The sequence below is a fragment of the Python bivittatus genome, unplaced genomic scaffold, assembly GCF_059951505.1.
Source record: "Python bivittatus isolate LINGU-HERP-01145 unplaced genomic scaffold, Pbiv_v1 ctg000810_np1212, whole genome shotgun sequence".
Classification (NCBI taxonomy): Eukaryota; Metazoa; Chordata; class Lepidosauria; order Squamata; family Pythonidae; genus Python; species Python bivittatus.
The window spans coordinates 4,636,993-4,651,906 of NW_028277111.1; the positions used below are offsets into that span (position 1 = coordinate 4,636,993).

A 14,914-nucleotide genomic window follows, 5' to 3' on the forward strand; every position below is an offset into this window, starting at 1 on the left:
TCGTCTTGCAATTCCCTCTGCCTTCAGCCCTTCCAATGTTTAGCCCTTTCCAACATGAATGTCTCCAAGCACTACCTAGACATTTTGTGGAAAGCTAAACGGAGAAGAGAGTTCCTATCTCAAACTACTACCATGACCATAATGAGCTGAGTTTCTGTTTACATGGTTGGATTGGGGGGAAACATGGTTGAGGGTGAAATGGAGATAATTGAGCCCGCTTAACAGCAGGCAAGTGATCTCCTGATAATTACCAGTGAAGCTGTGGGGCAAACTGACGAGTTGGAGAAAGCGGGAACTTATTGTACCCCCATCAAAAGATTTGTCACCTCCAGGAAATAAGAAGATAGAGAAACAATGCAGAGAGATCTCAAATACAGGCTATGAAAGAGTCGAGAAGCCTGAATCATGGTTTCAGGATAGGTCAGGGGCTGTGTTATGGGCGTGGCATTCCAGTGTAGAGTTTTGGAAGAACTCTAACGCTGCTGCAGTTCACCTACATGGAAAAACTCTAAATCCTGATGGATCATGAAAGCATTCCCTAGATAAGACAGAGATTTCAGAAGCAGCCATTAGTGCAAGGGAGTTCCCCGTAGAAGCTGGATAGCTGATGTTTCTGAAATTGGAAGCGAATGAACAAGCAGCCACTCCATCATGTCATAAGGACTCACCAGATGTATTCTTCTCCAGAGGGAGGCACATCGAAATGGTAAAATGGGCGGATAACCATATTTGCAGAGACAGCCCCACCAAGGATATGGTCTCCTGGCTTGAAACGATGCACCCGCTCTATCACATCCCCGTCCAGAGTCAAGGAGCATTTGGCCTTCTGCATCCCACCGGCTCTCTGTGGAAGCAGCAGCAGAAGCAGGGAAAAAAACAGCAGCATTTTTGTGATGTGTCGAACAATTTTCTCCTCTTCACAGCTGATGAGGAACATGATGACAAGCTTTCCAAGTGCTCTTGAAAGTGTGGGTCTTTGATGCTTTTCCCAGAGGCGAGAGGGGTGAAAAACATTACATCCTCCTCCCCTAACCTGGACCTTGGTCGAAGCTCTCAGTAGACAGGAGGCATTTATGAGCTAATCTGTGCAGCCTTGGATGGAAAACATCCTCTTGCTGACAGCAACCTTTGGGGAGGTCCCTGGGGTTGTTTTTAAGAAGAGAAATGAACCCCCTGTGATTTGGTTAATTATAAGGCGAAGAACATCAGCCCTGTGGACTGGCTGAATTCTGCCTGTGGCCGCCTGCAGGGCCAGGGGAAACATGTTGACCAAAGTGTCTAGCTGTGGCTCCTCCATCTGGGAGGATTCACTCTGCAAACTTGGCTAAAACTTTTCAAAGAGGGAAAATCAACGTGTGCCTTTGAGAAATAGGTTGGAGGGACTTGGAAAGGAAATTGGAAAGAGGGGCTGACCGAGCATTCAAGGTGCTGGCTGTTACCTCTAAAGCTTTAGGTGGGTCAGCTCCTGCTGAAGGTCCCCCGCCCATCAGGGGCTCGATGGGAGAGGTCATGGGGGTGGGTGTTCTCAGTGGCTCTTGCCTCATTCCAAAAGTGTATCCCTTGAGGCAAGAATGGCCCCCGCTTTTACGGTCTTTGGCAGAAGGATTAAAATCTGGAAGAATGGAAAATAGAGTCAAATTTGCCTCTTTGTTATTGTTTATTTATTTATTTCTTTTACTTCTCCATTCCTTGCATCCTCTTTGGGTTTTGCATGACGCCCAGAGCCTCAGGAGGGACACAGTTATCAACCTAGTAAATGAAGCACAGAATGAATAAATGAATAAATCCAATAAACCAGGACATTTGAAGTCATTCGGCCCACATCCTAAGGAATGCTGGGGGGGGGGTGAAAGGAGGAGACGACCGATCTGCATCCAACAGGAGGAGGAATCAAGGGTTAGGAGCAAAGATTCGCTGAATGCTTTGGGAGAGGGCTGAGGTCAGCCCCGCGAGGTAGGCCAGGTCAGGAAACAGACACCCCAGGAACCACTGGAACTCTATTATTCGAGAGCAGTCTTTCCTAACCGCTTTTTTCCCAGGACCCCTTCTCACTTTGAAAAATTATGGAGGACCCCAAAAGAGCTTTCGTTTGTACGGGTTATGTGTATCGATATTGACCGTCTTCAGAATTAAAATTAACACACTGATTTCCGCTGCTGCTTCTCATGATTGCTTGATGGGATTTTAATATTGTATTATTTTTCAACCTAAGCTGGGAAACAATTTTGCTTTGTGGGACCCCTGAGGTGGTCACGGAGAACCCCCAGGGATCCTCGGACCACACTTTAAGAAATACTGCTAGAGAGAGAGTAACAGAATCACGAAAGCCAGAGTCCTGACAACCGATTGGTTGTTTCACTGCGGATATCAACCTTACGTGCAATGATGAACTTTTGTAGCCCAGAAGAGTTAGTAGACTTTCTGTTCTCTCTGTCTGTCTCCTTCCTGATTTATTTATTTATTTATTGCTTCATGTATCGATTTATTCCTTTATTTATTTACTCCTGGAAGAGGAGGCTGGTGGAAACGATGACTCCCTCTCCTGCGTATGATAGCCCTGAACAGAAATGAGCAGCAGAAAGAACGGACGTAGGTTGCAGCTATTTTGATGTGGTTTCAACAGAAGGAAAAACTTCTGGGTGGGAGACGGGGGGTGGGAAAGGGACTGGAATGAACTCAGATATGCACGCCATCTTCTCTCCCAAGTTAAAGTTGTTGGCTAATAAGATTAAGAGAAGACAAGGAATATAAATATCAACCTTTATATCTCTTTCAAAATACACAAAAGGGAAAAATTAGGCATAAAATATATCTTCAACAATACATAAAAGCAACAACAAACAAATAATATAATGTAATACAAATATACCAAGACAGCAGGGAATAAGCAGTGAGCCTAAAAGGAAAAAGCAGAAAAAGGCAGAACAAGTAAGAAGAAGAAGACTTCTCTTATACAGAGTTCGCCACCTGATCCAATTATGTTCACAGCCAAAAGACAATCTCTTGTTAACTCTATTAAAGCTGTAGATCTTGCAGATATCCAACAAAAGTGACCTTTACTGTTACAGGGCTGGGAAATCAACATCTCCTGCTGCCCTTTCTGCTCGACAGGGGTCTTAGTTTAACAAGCTAACATACATTTATTTACAGAGTTCTCGCAGTTCTTCCGCTGCTTCACTTCTCCCCTCCCAATGCTTCTTAAGCTTCATCACTCAGGCTTGTGACATTATCTTCTTCTCTTGCTTCATTTGCCCTTTCTTGCACCTACCCTTTTCTAAAAGAGAGTTGGAGTGGAAATGGGAAAAAGAACCCATTTTTTGGCACCCTTTCTGGAAAGTCACCATCTCAGCCGCGCTCCTTCCTGCGGTTACGCCTGGGCTGCCCCTTCCAACGTAGCGCTTTCTCTGCGTCGTCCAGTCCTTGTCCAGCCAATCTGCTCCGCAAACCTTCCTTTGGGATTCTGGTTGCTCCTGCTGTGCCTTCGAGCGCACATCCCTCCTTGCCCCGGAGATCCCCTCTCGAAAGAGACATTCGTACTTCATTGAACTGTTGACAGTTCCTTCAGTGATTGGTCTGATGCCTGCGAGAAAGCCTATGAACACAGACCTAAGCCATGGCACACGACATTTCCCTCCAGTGTCTATCATGGCAGAGAAGGAAAGGATCTTTCTCCTGTGAGTATATTAAATCTACTAAAAAGCCTGGTTTATTTTTATCCCTCTGGCGTCTCTCGTTCATTCTTATCTACACAGCTGCAGAACTCAGTGCCCAAACTTTGTTATGCTCCTTCCCTCTCCAGGCAACTGCAGTACAGAAAAGACAGTGACAAACTGGAGCAAGTTCAGAGAACTGACGATGTTACCTAGGTGGGTAATGAAACGTCTGCAAGAAAACCACCAAGCTGAGAGATCCCCAAGGGCTCCACGTGCAGAGAAGGGCGAGCAAGAGGGTGCGGGGCCTGAAAACCAACCCCCAAGAGGAACGTTTCAAGGAAGTGGTTTGTTTTCACCACAACAAGGCAGCTGAAGGGAGATGTAATCGCAGGCTTCAAAGATTGGAAGGGTTGCCACACACAGGAATTGACTTCTTCTCTCTTGCCCCAAAGGGCAGGACCAGAACCAGTGGGTTAAAATTACACAGAAGGAGGTTCAGGCTAAACCTTAGGAGGGAATCAATGGCTATCTCAGGTATCAGCCAGTAGAACGTGAAGTAAAGAGTTCAGCCTCTCTAGAGCTCTTCAAAGAGTGGCTTGATGGCCATTGATCAGGCACGCTGTAGTGGATCATGCAGTGAACAGGGGGCTGGACTAGATCACCTCTAAGGTCCATTCCAATTCTATGAGACTATGATGGAAAGGAAAGAGCATCTAAGAGGCCACATCCCAAGGAGAACCACGTTCTCAGAATAAATGGACCACTCCAGAAATATTTCAGATTCAGATGGCATCCTTATGTTTTCCTTGTTAGGTGCTCCTTGGTATTCAGATCAGGTCTTAAGATGATAATGTAGCACTTGGGGATGAAGATCAATCCCAGGAGTCCAGCGCTGGAGGCCAAGATGGAGAAGACCTGCACTGCCACCATGGACTTCCCTTAGTGCTCAGATAGGTAGGCAGGAAGGACACCCAAACGCTGCAGAAGACCAGCATGCTGAAGGCAATCAGCTTGGCTTCATTGAAGGCCGCAGGCAGATTCCTGGCCAGGAAAGCCACTGTGAAGCAGACGGTGGCCAGGGAAGCCCATGTAGCCGAGGGCAACATAAAACATGGCGACAGAGCCTTCATTGCATTGTAGGATGATCTCTCTAGGCTGGGAGTGCATGTCAGAGTCAGGAAAAGGGGAGAGACAGCCAGCCAGATGGAGCAGATGATTATCTGGACAGCAGAACAAGAGAGGACAATGGAGTTGGCGAACTTCTTCCCAAGCCATCTGCTCATCCTCTTCCCCGGCTTTGTGGCCACGAAAGCCAGCACCACCGTGATCGTTTTGGCCAAGACAGAAGACACAGCCACCGAGAAGATGATGCTGAAGGCTGTTTGTCGGAGGAGGCAAGTAGCAATCCTTGGCCGCCCAATGAAGAGGAAGGTGGACAAGAAGGAAAGCAGGAGGGAAATGAGGATGATGTAGGAAAGATCCCGGTTATTGGCTTTGACTATTGGGGTCTCCAAATATTTCAGAAAGATTCCTAAGATGAAGCCAGTGATTAGCGATAAGAATAAAGCAATGGAAACCAGGATGACGCCCAACTTTTCTCTAAAAGACAGGGATACTGTAATCTTTGGGATGCATCGATCCTGAACTTTGTTTGGATGATGGTCATTTGGACATCTGATGCACTGGTCTGCATCTGCAAAGAACAAGAGTAAGACCTAAATGATTCCACCATTTTACCTTCATTCATCCTTCATTTATTATGATGGTCTTCCACTGGAATCTAAACTGACTCCCAGCAGTTTACATGCCTTCAGGCAGAATCTGGGGAATGAGGGCTTATACATGAGATATGGAAGAGGAAAGGATACATTTGTGAGGACAATGAAGTGTAGAGACAAGAACCGAACAAAATCCTCTCTTACTTCTGTTGATTTCCACATTTCTGATCAGAGGCAACCATTATTTTAGGATGTAGTAAATTGTGGGTAGCCTTGCTAAATATAGTACTTGCTAAATGTATCTTTGAGTTATGATCCGTTTACAAATTATTAAGACATGGGAATACATGCATATCAAAATAAATGATATAGGTAAGTACAACTGCAAGCCCCTCCCCAGTCCTGGTGTGCCTTCTCATGGTGGCGGGGTCTTGCTTTGAAGGATGAGCAAAGAATGTCGGGAGCGGGTGCCAAGAATACGTATTCCCCGCAGGGTCACCCAAGACGTGGAGGTCATCCCTGATGCCCAGCTAAATCAAGCAGGGACCTCTATTGGGCAGCAGTGATATAGGAAGATGCCAGAGGCAGATGCTGTCTTTAGTGACACTGGCAAAGGTATCAGTTCATGCTACACAGGAGAAGGCACTGGTAAACCACTCCTGTATTATTGCCAAAGAAATCACAGGGATAGAAAATGCAAAACAATTGCGATAGGGTGCCGGATGATGGGCCCCGCAGGTCAGATGGCACTCGACACGCTGCTGAGGAAGAGCTGAGGATCTTTTCGAATACTAATGGTATTTATGATGTGGCTGAATTAAAGCCTTTGGGATGTCTAGTTGCTGATGTTGCCATGCAGGAAAAGAAAATGTGAAGCTGCAAAGACAGAATTACAATGGGAACATGGAACGAAAGAAGCATGAACAAGGGAAAGCTCAATACAGTGAAAGATGAAATCAAACAACTACAAATTGACACCTTAGGCATCTGCAAATTGGGATGGACGGGGATCCTTAGAAGATATTGTTTACTTACAAGAACCACTAGTACTAGAAGATGAAGTTAGATCAACAGTCGGAGAATTATCAAGTTGGAAGGCTGACTTGATGGAATACCCAGTGAAATATGGCAACCAACAGAAGAAGGATCAGAGAAGATTCTGGCCAAGCTATGCCAGCAAAGCTACAGAACAACACAGCTGCCAACAGATGAGAAGAGGTCAAGCTAGATTCCAAGAGCACAAACAACAGTGATTGAACAGAGACTGTAAACTATTATACAATATCCTTAATTTCACATGCTAGCCAATTAGACCCCTAGATGGAAAAAGAGATGCCAAATGATTAAGCTGGCTTTAGAAAAGGCCAAGGAACATGAGACATCATTGCTGATGCATGTTGGATAATTGAGAAAGTCAAAGAATAGCAAAAGAAGTCACTTCATTGATTAGAATATGCTCAGAAAAATGGAAATCTCAGAACATCTCATTGTCCTCATGATAATCTTATATACAGGTCAGGAAGACACAGTACGGACAGAACATGGAGAAACAGACAGGTTCCAGGTTGGCAAAGGGGTTTGATAAGGCTGCAAACTCTCTTCTTTATTCAATCTGTATGCTGAATATATATTAAGGGAAACTGGATTGGAAAAAGATGAGTGTGGTTTTGAGCTCTTATAGTAAAGGTCGAGGAGCACAGGGAGAAAAATGGGACTGAAACTAAATATAGAGAAGACCGAACTAATGACAACAGGTAGAACAACCAGCCTTAAAATTAGCATTGTAGATATCAAAGTGGTGGAGAGCTCCTGCCTTTTAGGATCACCATCAACAGGAAAGGAACAAGCAGTCAAGAAATACATTGCAGACTAGCACTTGGTAGAGCAGCCATGGAGGCCTTGGGAAAGAGTTTCAAATGCTGCGAGGTGTCTATACCTAGTAAGATCAGGATCGTGCAAGCCATGGTATTCCCTATGACACTCTAGGGAAGTGAAAGTTGGACTGTAAAGAAGATGGATAGGAGTATTGACTCTTTTGAACGCTGGTGCTGGAGAAGACTCCTGAGAACACTATGGACAGCCAGGAAAACTGACAAATGGCTCTTCAAAGAAATAACCGAGAGCTCTCACTCAAGACACAAATGACTGGGCTCAGATTACCCTACTTTGGACACATTATGCTGGGAAAGATGGCAGGAAAGGGAAGAAGAGGACGAACAGGAGCAAGGGGGATGGACTCAGAGTGGTGATGGGTGCACTGTTGGAAGACCTGACAGACCAGGTTAGGGAGAGAGGGTCATGGAGAAATCCTTTCTGTGTGGTTGCTAGGAGGTGAAACTGTCTTGATCATCATCATCATCATCATCATCATCATCATCATCATCATCAATCAATCAATCACAAATGCTAGGTCCCTTGAGAAGGGAACCAGATTATTATTTTCTTTCTTAACTTTGCACAAGACTTCCCACAGTGACTTCATCTCCATGCTCCATCTCCATGTTTTCATGATGTCCTATTAGGGCCACCTTGGCCACACTTTCATGTAACCATCACTTGGGCACAGATGTGAGAATGCACAGAGGCCGATGGGTTATGGGACTGACTGACTTCCCCTCTAGAGTACCCACCTTCCTGAATGGAGATGGTCCCATCTGCGCAAGGGACACACTTGTAGCAGCAAACTGGCTCTCCTTCCTGAATCAGCTTGACCAATCCAGGCTGACAGCTTTCTACACACCTGGAAGGCGGCATGGACTAAACATATAAAAAGGGATATTAATGAACATGCCTCGGGGGTCAATTATTTAAGGAAAGGAGACTAAACTTGGTTTAATTCAAAATCTGTATTCAACACTGACCCTCTTCAATGGGAATAATTGCAGATGGCTTCCCGTTAATCTCCTCCCTCCATTATCAGCTGTTTCCCCTTGGTTTGAATTTCAAGCTATAAGTATCTTAGGGCAAGAGCCAGTTTGGTATAGCGGGTAAGGCACCAGGCTAGAAACTGGGAGACAATGAGTTCTCGTCCCACCTTAGGCAGAAAGCCAGCTGAGTGACCTCAGGCCAGTCACACTCTCTCAGCCCTAGGAAGGAGGCAATGGCAAACCACTGCTGGAAATCTTGCCAGGATACCTCCAGGGACTTGTCCAGGGAGTCACCAGGAGACAACACTGACTCGAAGGCACAAAACAAATGAGGAAAACTTAGGAGAAACATCTGAAGAAGAATCTCTAAAGGTTCTACATGAACATTAAACAAATCTAGGGAATAACACAGGGGTCACACGTTTGGAAGAGGTCAGTCTACATGCCAGTGCCAACTTATTGCACAATATGCTTAATTTCACACTTTACCAAATTAAGGCGTAAGGACATCCAATGCTGATTGGGGCCCTAGATGGAAAGGAGATGTCAGATATGCCAGCTGCCTCCAGAGAAGGCTGTGCAGCACAAGACATTATTGCTGATGTATGCCGGACAATTGAGAAAGCCAAAGAATACCAAAAACAAGTCAATGTGTCTGTAATAAGTCAAGAAAAAAAAAACAGTGAAAAAATAGGACAAACATTAAAGGTGACCAAACTAATGGCAACAGTACCACAACCAGCCTTAGGAACGACCATCAAGATATTAAAGTGGTGGGTAGATTCTAACTGTTAAATTAAAGGAACCAGCAGTGAAGAAATAAGCCTCAGTTGGTAAGGTAATAATGAAGGTCTTAGAAAAAATATTCAGATGCTGGGATGTCTCTGTGCCTGCAAAGATGGGAATTGTGCAGGCAATGATGGATTGTGTCTGTGTGGAAGTGATGTTCCCACCTGGTTAAGCCATTTTGGCCACACGATGGCATCCTCGTTGATGATAAGTTTGGGCTCCCGGGATCCCCGCTTTTCTACACTCCCAAAGGTGACTTGATTGACAGATTTATTGGGAAACTTCACCCAGTAGACGATGTCAAGGTCAGCTGCCAGGGCTCCGTTCTCATCCAAATATACACCATCCATGGAATTGTTGTAAAATTGGGAGTTTTGCAGAAAAGGATGGAGCTAGAATGACAAATTTTAGAAGGTGCACTTCAGGACGGGGGCAATAAACATTCTTCACTTCAGCTCAGCTCATTTGCAGCATTGAGCCTCTTAGACTCAAAGAGGGATCTAGCTGTCAGGCCTAGCCCAAAGAACCCCTGGAGACCATGCAGGTTCAATCAGCAAGGTTTATTTGCCAGTACCTGTTTACAGAAATCTTCTCAGACTGACCAGCAGTTCCCAGGCACAAGTCTCTACTATCTTCTGGAATGTTTAGGGATGCACCAGCTTTCTCCGCTTATCTCCAGAGCGTTGCTCTGGAGACGAGAGCACCGTTTTCACCCCCCCTTCCTCCATTCCAGTCCATCACATCAGCCTAGATAACCCCTCACCCCACAAGGGCTGCCCTCAAGTGTACGTGTTGCCACCACCTTCTTTTCCTCTGCCCAACCAGGGGTGCACCCAACTTTTTCATGAACATTGTGCAACCTGATGAAAGCTGCTGAATCACTAGGACCTTGCTTGAAGCACAAGACTATGTTCTTGTGGTCTTTTCACATGTCCATCCCTACGTGTAAACAAAAGTGTTGGTATCAGTTTTCCTGTGAAGGAGCTGAGACTAGATATTCGTTTTGATTCTGTATGGGAAGTATTTCTCATAGGAGGAGAAGAGGGGGGCAGAGACGGAGTGGCAAAACAGGACTGGGGGGACAACCAAGAAATCTCCGGGAAGGGGAAAGTTGGAAATGGAGGTGTCGGCCGTCAGCTGAAATGGCTAATGTGGATTTCGACAGCGTAGTGGCAGTTGAAGATGGAGTTGGTTTCAATCCAGAGGAAAGGTGGCTAACAATCCGACAATGGATTAAGCAGGGTTTGCACTGCTGAGGGCTTTTTAGTCTACAGAGTGTCCAAGGCCCCCATCTTGGGAACGAGTGCTCACGAGGAAGGGGACTATCATAGGAGCTGATTACGGAGGACCCTCAGTGGGACTGAAGAGGAGAGAAGGGGAAAAGATCAAAGCCTTTACTTCTTAACAAATCACCAGGCCAGCTCCCAATTTGTCTGAGTAAGAGAGAGAGACGAATGTCTATAAGCCCTTCCTTAACTCTAGAATGAGGAAGAGGAAGGAGGGGTACAATGAGCATAGAGCACGCATGTGTTAAGCTTGAACCCATTTTTTATTCCTGTGCTTTATTAAAAGTTTTCACATAGCTAAAAGACAAATACAGACATATATAAAGAAAGAAAGAAAAAGAGAAAAGAAAAAGTGCAGGAAAGAATGCAGTTAAATAAAAGGGGGGAAGAGGAAAAAGTTAGCTAAAGAAGTGGCTTTTGCCCTTCTTGACAGCACTTACAAAGAAACTCATTATCCCGCCTCCCTCCTTAACTTTGCAAAAATCCATTAAGCTTGAACCCTAATTTGCACACTTCTGGATGCGTATTGGAGCTCAGAAAAAATCATCTCAGTTTTACATCTGAAAGGCTGTCTTATCAGAAGGGGAGGGAGAAACAGTTCACGGTGGGGCGATTAGTAGCTGTATATCGGACTTGCAAGGCTTCAGGCTGAAGAAACAAAACTGGTTTTGCTGTCTTTCATCAGTAGTTTGAAAACGGGGGGGGGGAATTGGGAATGCTGTTTGCACTGTCTCTTTTAATGAAATCCACAAAACTTTAGAAATACACCATGTGTTCCAAACAATGTCACTTCTCCAATGGGAAAACTGTATTCAGATGAGCATATCAATCATCCGAATGCCTCCTTTATTTTGTAGACCTGCACCATCAGAGGGGACAGGTGGAACTGGACAACAGGAGGGACATGGCACAGAAGGTGCCAACCAGCCATTTTGTAAGGAAGCCAGAAGGCTCAGAGAAAGCAGTGAAGACTAACCTATGAGCGAAATTCTCTATTCTTCTCTGCTACCCTGGTTTTTCTCTGCAGAAAAACACCACAACATTTCACCTTCTCGCTCTCTACAGCTGTTTACAAAGTGATGGTTGACAGAGAAGCCAGAGGAGGAAAAGGAGATACCTGCCAAGGGTGCAGCCTCTGAACCCCCAGCTTCTCCCCACTCTTCCTCCTCCTCCTCCTCTGGGATCTGGAGGAGTAGGCAGCATCCAAGGCACGGGCCACAGCCCACATGGCATTGTGGATGCGGTAGCTGTCGAGAGAAAGTGTCCTTTCCACCTGCTCCTGGGCCAAAGTCCTCCGGTTCTCCCTCTCCCTGCATCTTATCCAGGCATTCACGGACAAGGCATGCTTTGAATACGAACACTGAAATGCTTGATAGGCAAACTGCATGATAGAAGAATAGAGGAGGACCATATCATCATATTTTGTCCTTTTTTTGGTCTGGAGGTAGAAGGAAAAAAAGCCATAGGTGTGCTGGAAAGACAGAAGACCACGCATCAAGTCAAAGGTGATGTCCCTCATTGCAGTAATGACCCAGATTTTCCCTTGTTTAGGTTTGATTTCATCTTCAAATACTCCTTCTATAAGAAACATTCTAAAGAAGTCAGAATTTGTCTCCACAGAGGAAATAAATACATTGATTTGTTTCCATTTGAGGAAGAAATCAGGAGGGATAGACACTTCATGTCTATTCAACCCTGAGACAACTAGTGAGAAAAGAACGCAAATGCCATTTATTGCCAGGAGTGGCATCAACGTTCTAATGAAGTTCTCTCCCCTCTCTGAGTCTGGAGCAATGAGGCCGATGGACGTCCACCTGAAATAAAGGAGGAGTTTGGCCATTCCCAAATACTGAGTTCCTTCTTCAGGCATCATCTGGTAGAAAAATGGGAACAGAGCTTTATTGCTCAAAACGTGAGAAACAAAAGCGTAAGATATCTGGAATGAAAAGAAGGGAGAAGTTAAGTCCTTACATCAGAAACGTCTCAGAATTCCAGGGAATTTCCGGAAGCTTGGTATTCAGACAAATCAGCCATCAACAGGCACATAGAGATAAAGAACATCTACACACTATTCAAAAGAGACAATAAAAAGGAAACAAAAAGACCAGGAAACATCCTCACTGGCAATCAACACCCAGATAAGCAGAGATTAACACCAGGATGAACACCAGACAAACAATCAAGCAGTTAACTGTACCCTAATCAAGGAACTACCAACTCTGGCAATCAAGCAGGAAACAGCAGTCTAATCAAGGAACTATCAAGGAGAAAAGAACACCCCCACCAGCATTGACAGCGTAAGCTATAAACAGAGAGCAAACCCCACTCCCTTCTAGCATGGAAGATGTGACCTAGCTGGGTAACAAAACATCTGCAAGAAAAGAACCAAGCTCAGAGCACCCTAAGGACTCCACAGTTCAACCCTGACTTCAGATATTCTCTTCTCTTGGCAGATATAGCTATATTTGGCTTATATCAACACCATTCTCCATCCTTCACCCTGACCCTTCCAGCATGCCCTCACTTCATTTTTAAAGAATATATTTTCTTATTATTTTCTAAAAGCATTAAAAAAATAGAAAGAGCAAAATAAAATACAAAATAGACAAAATGGACAAAATAGAGTGGCTCATTTTTTAAAGAACAAATTGAAGCTTGACCACATGGGATGAACTTGCTGAATCTGTTCATTATGTATATAAAAGGATCGTCAAAGGCTAAAAGTGAACCCATTTCTTTAGTGCAGATCCTTGTTGCTTTCTAACTGCACATTATTATGTAGTTGGCTGCACATTGAGTTTTCAGGGTTAGTTCCAAGGGAGATATTGATAGTTTACCCACTTTTCCAGCTTTACCTGTGGGATTTTGTAGATGCCCAAGAAGGTGGAGATCTGGATGGAGATGTCAGAATCGGTCCCATCAAGAACTGCCAGCAGGTTCATCCATCCTCCACACATATAATTTGGAATGTTGGCTGGTCCAATAGACAGCAAGTCTAGCAAGGCTTCAGAAATCATTTCTTCACTGTAGCAGATATCATGGATGTCGTAGCCCAAGGTGATATTGGGTAAGAGACTGGGATTCTGGTTGATGTCTTGGATGGTGAACAAGAAGGAGAGGAGATGCCAGATTTCTTCGCTTTCTCCCCTGCAAAGAAAAGAAAGAAATGGGATCACACCATCATCCTCTACTCAGCTTCAGGGAATAGAATGCTCTGGATCAGCCATTTTGCTCTTGAGAGTTCTCATTTCTCTTTTCTTAGGATCTCCTCACCTCCATCCAAGTATGACTTCCTCAGACTCCCCCTTCCTCTCAACCCATCAGTCCCTCCCTTGTATCCTCGTCTCGCAATTCCCTCTGCCTTCAGCCCTTCCAGTGTCTAGCCCTTTCCAACATGAATGTCTCCAAGCACTACCTAGACAATTTATTGTCGAAGGCTTTCATGGCTGGAATACAATGGCTGGTGTGGGTCTTCCGGGCTGTGTGGCTGTGTTCTGGAAGTTTTGTTTCCTAACGTTTCACCAGCATCTGTGACCGGCATCTTCAGAGAGCAGGAGCACAGACAGGAGCAGTTCTGTCTGTGCCCAGCTGAACATGGCCACACAGCCCGGAAGACCCACACCAGCCATCACGACCTAGACATTTTGTGGAAAGCTAAAAAGAGAAGAGAGTTTCTATCTCAAGCTACTACCATGTCCATAATGGGCTAAGTTTCTCTTTGCATGATTGGATCAGGAGGGAAACATGGATGAGGGTGACATGGAGGTAATTGAGCCCACTTAGCAGCAGGAAGTGATCTGATAATTGCCAATGAAGTTGTGGAACAAGGTGAGGAGTTGGAGAAAGCAGGAACCTATTCGACCCCCATCAAAAGATTTGTCACCTCCAGGAAATAAGAAGATAGAGAAACAATGCAGACAGATATCAAATACAGGCTATGAAAGAGTCGAGAAGCCTGAATCATGGTTTCAGGATAGGTCAGGGGCTGTGTTATGGGCGTGGCATTCCAGTGTAGAGTTTTGGAAGAACTCTCATGCTGCTGCAGTTCACCTACATGGAAAAACTCTAAATCCTGATGGATCATGAAAGCATTCCCTAGATAAGACAGAGATTTCAGAAGCAACCATTCATGCAGGGAGTTCCCCGTAGAAGCTGGATAGCTGATGTTTGTGAAATTGGTAGTGAATAAACTAGTAGCCACTCCGTCACGTCATAAGGACTCACCAGATGTATTCTTCTCCAGAGGGAGGCACATCGAAATGGTAAAATGGGCGGATAACCATATTTGCAGAGACAGCCCCACCAAGGATATGGTCTCCTGGCTTGAAACGATGCATCCGCTCTATCACATCCCCATCCAGAGTCAAGGAGCATTTGGCCTTCCACATCCCACCGGCTCTCTGTGGAAGCAGCAGCAGAAGCAGGGAAAAAAACAGCAGCATTTTTGTGATGTGTTGTACAATTTTCTCCTCTTCACAACTGATGAGGAACATTATTGTGAGTGCTCTTGAAAGTGTGGGTCTTTGATGCTTTTCCCAGAAGCAACAGGAGTGGAAAAACCTTGCATCCTCCCCTAACCTGGATCTTGGTCGAAGTTTTCA

The 14,914-nt window shown here is 45.0% G+C and overlaps 1 protein-coding gene across 1 annotated transcript; it reads right to left on the reverse strand.

Moving 5' to 3' along the window:
* Positions 1-664: 664 nt before the first annotated feature.
* On the reverse strand, positions 665-14,701 carry LOC148213954 (vomeronasal type-2 receptor 26-like). Its single transcript, XM_088129327.1, has 7 exons — positions 14,538-14,701; positions 13,169-13,460; positions 11,431-12,249; positions 9,192-9,419; positions 8,002-8,128; positions 1,440-1,612; positions 665-844 (listed from the first exon to the last, which is right to left on the reverse strand). The coding sequence occupies exons 1-7, from the start codon at positions 14,699-14,701 to the stop codon at positions 665-667; spliced, it is 1,983 nt and encodes a 660-aa protein (XP_087985453.1).
* Between the last annotated feature and the right edge of the window lie 213 nt (positions 14,702-14,914).

What these genes read in the sequence shown, in the direction of transcription:
- LOC148213954 (XM_088129327.1), bottom strand. Translation starts at nt 14,701, where the DNA reads ATGTGGAAGGCCAAATGCTCCTTGACTCTGGATGGGGATGTGATAGAG. An exon ending in AGAGGCTGCACCCTTGGCAG is followed by an intron (nt 9,420 to 11,430) that starts GTATCTCCTTTT and finishes TTGTCATTCTAG; the next exon opens with CTCCATCCTTTTCTGCAAAA. An exon ending in GACCATCTCCATTCAGGAAG is followed by an intron (nt 1,613 to 8,001) that starts GTGGGTACTCTA and finishes CCATTCTTCCAG; the next exon opens with ATTTTAATCCTTCTGCCAAA.